This window comes from Musca vetustissima, unplaced genomic scaffold (genome assembly GCF_032173495.1).
Source record: "Musca vetustissima isolate MV318-11 ecotype Yass unplaced genomic scaffold, APGP_CSIRO_Mvet_v1 utg255664, whole genome shotgun sequence".
NCBI lineage: Eukaryota > Metazoa > Arthropoda > Insecta > Diptera > Muscidae > Musca > Musca vetustissima.
Window position 1 is genome coordinate 1 of NW_026888972.1, and position 8,997 is coordinate 8,997.

The 8,997-nt window shown below is 32.5% G+C and overlaps 1 protein-coding gene across 1 annotated transcript; it reads left to right on the forward strand.

Annotated features, from left to right (window-relative positions):
* Positions 1-93: 93 nt before the first annotated feature.
* LOC133336757 (uncharacterized) lies at positions 94-7,544 on the forward strand (the record flags this gene model as incomplete). Its single annotated transcript, XM_061545039.1, has 3 exons — positions 94-280; positions 866-1,027; positions 7,431-7,544. Coding segments are annotated over exons 1-3 (463 nt in total), but the record flags the coding sequence as incomplete, so codon positions are not given.
* Between the last annotated feature and the right edge of the window lie 1,453 nt (positions 7,545-8,997).

Sequence of the window (8,997 nt, forward strand, 5' to 3'; positions counted from 1 at the left end):
ACCACCAACAATAACAAAAATAATTCCACATGTTGACCACTAATTAACGAATTTCTGGCGGCCACATACTTGCAACACAACGTTCTACCGCAAATGCGAATAATAATTATCCCTGGGAAAAATCAAAATGATGAACACCATCACCAATCCAATCACAATCAACCTCAACAACATCATCATCGAAATTGTGGTGGTTATCGACGTCATGATGATGATGATGATGACCATCATTATCCTGATGCTACTGGACTGCTACTGCTTCTGTCGAACAAAAATATTTGTACGGCATGATATGAAATCTATGTTCAACCTTCCTCCGCCTTTGGCAAAAATCCTGACATCTATTTTTGTGGAAAAACCGTTCGGAAACTTTTCACATTGGTCGGATGTTTATCTGTTCGAATTGGGTCGAAATTATGTCAATTGAAAACTGAAAATGAAATTGATTACAATTTTTTGACAAATTATTTAAACATGATCTCGATATGGATAAATATGACATATCACATAATTCTAATCACATTTTAAAATATCCTTTCTATCCTTTTTATGAATTCCAAAAAAAAAAATCGCATTTCCCAAAACTGTCATACAAATCAATTGACCAACCATTATTTACACACACACTTACATACATAAATATTGCATTACACAAAAACCTAACCCCTTACCTATTCATCTATTCCTTACAACATACTTTACCATTCATCCATCAATCCCTGCATTCATCTATTTAACTTTTGTCAATGGCGTGATGTGTGGCATCACCGCTACTGCTATCCATGTCCATTTTTTTCTTCCCTCCCTTTCTGTGTGTGTTTTCCGTTTCGTTTTTGTTTTTCTCTTCTTTTCTTCTCTCCAACAGACCGTTTTCGTGCCGATGATTTACTACAAGATTCACGTGAGGACTGTTATCTATCGACGCTGCACATCCATCATGCCACCGAACATGATGCACGTCCTTATTATCTGGTTGTGGAAAATGAACGTGGCACCGATCGTCATGCCATACAATTGAATGTGGAGGGTACGTTTACAGGTGCAGAAAAATCATGTTTTTTTACAAATTCTCTACATGTCTATGTGTGTGTGTCTGTATATGCCTGTAACTCTGTGTGTGTGTGTACTGCCTGTACTATCTATGTAGTAGTTGTGTATAAATTTTCTACTAACCATGCGATTTTCTTTGATTTTTTTTTCAAAATCCCTTTCTATGTGTGACACACAAACATACATAACTAACATATATTGTGTATCAGTGTGTGTGTTATATGGCGAGATTTTTCAAAGGAATTTTTTAATATACACACAATTGCACGTCTCCAGGATAATGCAACGCCATGGCATATCTATGAAACAAGCTCATATGAATATCATGACAAAGCATATAGAATGAATATATATGTATCTGTGTACATATATAATCAAGTAAACAAAATTTAATTAAGATATATTGTACGATAATAATATGAATATGAATAATTTTTCTTCGAAGTACAACAACAAAAAGAACAATTCTAGGTAGTTTAATTCCAGGAATTAAAGGAAAAAAGAAATGAAATAAAAAATAACTAATCGTAGGTTCGGCTACGACGAAAAAATGGGGTATGAAATTAAAGGAAGACTTTTGAACAACTGATGAGACTTATATGTAAATCGACGAAATATATATGACAGCTTTATCATAATCTGATTCTAGATTGCCAAATGATATGTGTACGGGTTGTTTTGACTTAGCCCCCTTACAGAGGTCTCGCCCCATTTTCGGCTTATAATTGTATCCTATAGATCGACTCGAAAAAACAAAGAAATATGATCATTAACGAAAATTATAGGTATTGTCCGTGATCATAACTGGAAAAATCGTGAAAAATTTCATAACGATCAGTGCTATATTTCCGCCCTCTAGTGTGGTAATGAGTTACTAAATAACATCTCAATACGTTAGCACCTGTAAGTATTTGAACGTTACTTCCACATCCGAGTATAATTTAAATGTTAACCGCACCTCTTGGATATACTATCAACTTCTCGGGTCCTTCATGTCCTTCAGGAGTAAATATATACGTCATAGAATACAAATTTTGTCATTTTTCACACAAAAGTCAGGGTATATTTGACCCGCTAAATAATGACCGATCTCTATCAAAACAGTCATGCTTATTCATTGGTCAGATCCCCTTCTTCATGCGGCCTCTGTAGCGGGCAGAAAAACCGACAAAAATGAAGTAATGGGTCCATCCCATCTTTGGGCCGATCCCATTCTCCATGCGCCCCTGGAGCGTGCAGAAAAACCGACAAAAATTAAGTATTTGGTCAATTTTCTTCCCCTAAATAGTAACCAATCTTTACCAAAAACAACATGCATGCCAAATTTCTGGAGGATTGGGCCATAACTGTTGCCCATATCGGGTTTCCGTCCGATTTAAAGTAAATGGTGCATCAAAGTCCCTATATATCTTTCGATTTGCACGAAATTTGGCAAAGCCTACTGAATTAAGTCTAGAACGATGTGCGTAAAGTTTCGTGAAAATCGGTTCAGATTTAGATATAGCTCCCATATATATTTTCGTCCGATTTAAGGTTAATGGGGCACCAAAGTCCCTAAAAATCTTTCGATTTGCACGAAATTTGGCATAGCGCACTGAATTAAGTCTAAAATGATGATTGGTGAGTTTCAGGAAAATCGGTCACGATTTCGATATAGCTCCCTTATACATTTTCGTCCGATTTAAGGTAAATGGTGCACCAAAGTCCCTAAATATCTTTCGATTTGCGCTAAATTTGGCATAGCGTACTGAATTAAGTCTAAAATGATGATTGGTGAGTTTCGTGAAAATCGGTTTTAGATATAGCTCCCGTATATATTTTCTTCCGATTTTATGTAAATAGTCCACCAAAGTCCCTTTGCATCTTTTGATTTGCACGAAATTTGGCATAACGTACTGAATTAAGCCTAGAATGATGTGTGCTAAGTTTCCCGAAAATCGGTTCAGATTTTTGTATAGCTCGGTCCAGTCCTACTTTTCTAGTTTCCTTATTGTTTTTTTTTTTTTTTTTTTTTTTTTGTCTATCTTCCCTCCTTTGGTTTAAGGTTTTTTTGGAATTTTTTTTTAATTAGCTCAGTTGATAAATAATTGTGTAAATATTCACTCAAAAGTGTTTAGAATTTGTTATTGAAATAATACACTATATAATTATATAAGAGTATTAAAATTCACCTACACCCAAACAGCATTTAACCTATTGTGGCCTAGCGTGTTTAACAGCACACGATTTTGTTACACCGAATTTAATCTATTTTAAGTGTTATGTGTTTTTAAAATAAAAATTGAAAATATCCATCAACATCAACAGGGGCGTAGCAAGAAACAAGATATAAGGGGGCTATCTCAAATAATCTTCAGAGGACCTATAGCATTTAATTTTTTGGCATCTTATCAATTACATATATTTCAATACCCTTCTAAAAAAAGATGCATTTGCTACGCCACTGCTATTACATCATGTCACTTTAAAATCTCATTGTATATATATACATATATATAATTATATGTATATATACATTCAGCTTTTTGTTTTATTCAAAAACGGCAATTAAAACAAAAATTTAGATATTTACTTAAATTCCCATACAAAAGATTATGACAATTATTTTTAAATATTATTTATTTTTGGAAAAACAAGCGCTTATTTTTATAATAGTTTATATAATAATGGTGTGTGTATATTTATATAACCTATTTCTGTGTTTAAATATGCAGAAAAACATATTGACAAAAATTTCCATCCCATGTTAATGCATTAGATTTATTTTCTAAAATTTATAATTTTGAGGTTTTTGGCGAAAATAGAGAGGTGTATAATTTCAAATTATGTGGATTTAATTTGATGGGTTAAATCAATATTATATCAATGTGTAATTAGATACTCATAAACACATTCACACCGAAATAAATTAATATTTTGGAAAAATAATTATTTTAATGGAAATAATTGGATGTTGGATGACGGAATACAACAAATTTTAAGGCATGGATTATTCAAGTCATATTTTTTCAAAGGCTATTCAAATAAAATATTTTTTAAATATTTTTTGTGTAACAAATTTTTTAAATATTTATTTAAAACCAGTGAGCGGAGCAGTATAGTCGGGCGGGGCCGACCATACGATACCCTACACAACTTCCATGAAAATCTAACTTTCTGTGGTTCTATATTCTGAGATTGGGCAATATTTCGCGATATTTGCACACTTTTGACTGGCTAGTGGTCAGTGTTACTAATAATCAGTACAGCCCCTCTACATACTTGTCCAGATTCCCTTCACCGTGGGTTGTGTTGTGATGTTCGGCTTTCGATTCTAAAAGTACAAATAATTAAGTTTTCGGTCCACTTCATCCGTAAAATTATTATCTGATCATCACCTAACATTTTAGGCGTTGTCCTTGACCATAATTGGAACCTCATGAAACTTTTCAAAGCGATCCGCGCTACATTTCCGCCCTTCAGTGTTGTAATAGGTTATTAAAAAATATCTGAATACGTAAGCACCTGTAAATATTTAAGTGTAACTCCCGCATCCGAGTACATACGACAATATAATTGGTATCAATTAAAAGATCAACCACTCCTCTTGGATATACTATCAACTTCTTGGGTCTTCGTCCTTCAGTGGTAAATATATACGCTATAGAATACAAATCTTGTCATTTTTCACACAAAAGTTAGGGTCCATTTGACCCCCTAAATATTGACCGACCTTTATCTAAACAAGCATGCCTATTCTCTGGCTCGATCCGCTTCTCCATGCAAAAATTCGCGGTGTTTGGGCCATAATTGCGGCCTCTGGAGCGACCAGAAAAACCGACAAAAATAATGTTTTTGGTCCATTTCATCCCCTAAATATTAACCGATCTTTTCCAAAATTTTTCCAACCCATCCTACATGCAAAATTTCGTGAAGATTGGTCCATAACTGTGGCCTGTATCGTGTTTACAAATTATAATGGACAGACGGACGGACGTACAGACATGTCTAGATCGACTCACCTAGTCAAGATATGACGATCGGTATACTTAAAATGGGTCTAGGACGAATATTTCGCGGCGTTACAAACTCTTGGGGCTGCAAAAAAGCTATAATACCCTGACAACATAGTTGTGTAGGGTATAAAAACCACTCCTTATTGGTGCCTAAAAATATTTATTTAAAAAAAAACACGCCTTATTGGTCCTCAACAAATATGTATTAAAAAACACGCCTTATACGTCCCTAAAAAATCATCTAATATGCCGCTTTATTATTTCTTGAAGAAATGTTTATTTAAAAAATCCACTACTTAATGGCTCCTTCTGTTTCTTCAAACGAAGTTCTTTCGAAAACCCCGCCTTAATGGTTGTTGAAAAAACATTCCAAAAAATCCAGGATCTATTGGTCCATGCAAAAAATATGTTCTTAGGAATACAATCCTTATTTATCCTTAAAAATCACGTCTTATTAAATCCTTAATTCTTAAAAATCCACGTCTTATTAATCCTTAAAAAAATATTCAGTTAAGAAATATTTAGTTAAAAAATATTTCTTGAAAAACTCATGCCTTATTGATGGGTCCTTGAAAAAATATTCCTTTAAAAATCCACGCCTTATTGATTGGTCCTTGCAAAAATATTTCTTTAAAAATCCACGCCTTATTGATTGGTCCTTGAAAAAATATTTCTTTAAAAATCCACGCCTTATTGATTGGTTCTTGAAAAAATATTCCTTTAAAAATCCACGCTTTATTGTTTCAATTTTTTTTTAATTGATCCCTGAAAAGAAATCCTTAAAATTAAAAATCCATTTTGAATTACTCCTTACAAATTAAAAAAAAGTCAAAGTGAATTTATTTAAGGAATATTTTATTATTGAAATAATTAATTATTACACCCTTCAATACACTGTAGTACAGGGTATTATGTCTTTGTGCATATGTTTGTAACAGGCAAAAGGAAACGAGATAGTCACATGTCCCTTTTGAGAATATGCATAGAATCACTTTCTAAGTCGATTTATGCATGTCCGTCCATCTGTCTGTCTGTCCATGTTAAATGTACAATGTACAGGTCGCATTTATGATCCGAATTGGATGAAATTTGGCAAAGGTCTCTTAATTGGCCCAAGGACTAACCCTATTAGAATTGGAAAAAATCAGTGCAGATTTAGATATAGCTCCCATACATATTTTCGCCCGATTTTATGTAAATGGTGCACCAAAGTCCCTATATATCTTTCGATTGGCACGAAATTTGGCACAACGCACTGAATTGAGCCTATAATGATGTCTGCCAAGTTTCCTGAAAATCGGTCCAGATTTAGATATAGCTCCCACATATATTCTATATTCTAGTCCCTATACATCTTTCGATTTGCACGAAATTTGGTATAGTGTACTGAATTAGGTCTAGAACGATGTATGCAAAGTTTCGTGAAAATCGGTCCAGATTTAGATATAGCTTCTATATCCGACCAAATGAAAAATTAAGTATCGGTAGCAGAAAGACATGTTTATGGATCGAATTTAATTTTATGGCCCTTTTAAAAATGCGACGTCTGTTAGGATTCATCTGTTTAATATAGCCAAAGTGGTGAAGGGTATCATATAGTCGGCCACGTCCGACTTTATTACTTTCCTTACTGATTTTTTTTTTTTTTTTTGTATATATTTGTTTCTTTAATTTCCAAGTCTTAACAATTAATGTTGTCGTAACAACTAATGTTATTTATTTTTTGTTTTTTTTTTTTTCTATAAATAATTGCATGTCTATAACATTGTCTGTCATATAACACAATAAATAACTAATTTAACCACACTTTCACATACATATGCATATTACATTTGTGTTTATAACTATGTGCGTGTATAGATGGGTATTAATAGAATAGTTTTTTTCTTCTTGTAATCATATTAAAAATTTTTTTGTTTTTTTTTTAATATTTTTTTTCATGCAACACAATGTCCTTTCGCCGATGATGATGATGACCATTTCACGCTCTCAATGACAATGCAACATTAATGATAATCTCATCTGATATGGTTACTATTTAACAACAACAACAAAATGGAAAACACGTGTCATCAATTTATGCAAATACCATCGACAACAACAATAACTACAATAACAAAACAACGCTCTTGGTGAATTAAATATAAATGCAATTATTCGAAAAAAAATACAATAACAATAACGACAACAACCAAACAATCGGCCAACCATCATCATCCTGAACCGAACTGCAAATGATGAAAATAACCCAAACGCATTTTAATGTTATTGATAATTACGAACATTTTTCTACTGACCTGGTTATTCTGCAAATACGCACGCACACTCACACAACGCATACCCACACATCTGCATAATGAAATGTATTTTGTTGTGCGACCACAGAACCACTGGAAATGAGTTATTTATTGGGCATTGCTGGCGGTTGTTTGGCTGCCCTACTACTGCTGATCTGTCTCTGCATCTATGCGATACGCATTAAAAAATGCTGCTTTAAGGGTAAGGATATTTTTTATACACCTTTCTTTTAAATATCTGAAAACCAATAGAAATATGTAATTAAATTTTAAAAATTATTTCTGCATTTAACCTTGCTTTTTCTCAAGCGGAATTATTTTCAGAACATTTATACACCTTTTTTTTAAATATCTAAAATCCAATAAAAATTAATAATAATTTTGTAAAATTATTTCTCCATTTATCCTTGATTTTTTCACCAAGAGGAATTCATTTCATTAAAATCTCTGATGAATTTTGGTATTTTCTTTTGTGCCATGGTCGGTAATTGTTAATCCATGAAAAATTCCTGTGGGGCCACAATAAAAGATGCAGGAATTTTAGTTGATGGCCATGTCACACAGAGAGCAAGAGATGCGTAAGGGATATACGAGAGACTCTCTCTGTGGGTGGTTTTAAGAATTATGCCGTTCAAAATAACGAAAAAATTAATTACATTATGGTTGGGAAATATTTTTACGGAAATTACACAGAAGTCAATGCAGAGGGTGGATTTATTAAAGAATATTTTTAAAGGACTAATAAAACGTATAATTTATAATTCAAGAACAATGTGTCGTATAAGTATTGACACAACTCATACGCACCCTACACTATAAACATAAATCATGAGATCTTAAAATGAGGAGTGGAATTTTAAAGAAATATTTTTCCAAGGATCACAAAAAAAAATTTTATAAGTAACAATAAGGAAATTTAAATAAATAATTTTTTTAAACCACTAAGGCTTAGATTTTTAAAGAAACATTTTTTTCAAGGACCCATCAACAAGGCATGGATTTTTAAAGAAATTTTAAGACCTCCATATGATTAACAAAGGCGTGGATTTTTAAAGAAATATTTTTTTCAAGGACCAATCAATAAGGCGTGGATTTTTAAAGAAATATTTTTTCAAGGACCAATCAATAAGGCGTGGATTTTTAAAGAAATATTTTTTCAAGGACCAATCAATAAGGCGTGGATTTTTAAAGAAATATTTTTTCAAGGACCAATCAATAAGGCGTGGATTTTTAAAGAAATATTTTTTCAAGGACCAATCAATAAGGCGTGGATTTTTAAAGAAATATTTTTTCAAGGACCAATCAATAAGGCGTGGATTTTTAAAGAAATATTTTTTCAAGGACCAATCAATAAGGCGTGGATTTTTAAAGGAATATTTTTTCAAGGACCAATCAATAAGGCGTGGATTTTTAAAGAAATATTTTTTCAAGGACCAATCAATAAGGCGTGGATTTTTAAAGAAATATTTTTTCAAGGACCAATCAATAAGGCGTGGATTTTTAAAGAAATATTTTTTCAAGGACCAATCAATAAGGCGTGGATTTTTAAAGAAATATTTTTTCAAGGACCAATCAATAAGGCGTGGATTTTTAAAGAAATATTTTTTCAAGGACCAATATTTTTTCAAGGACCAATCAATAAGGCGTGGATTTTT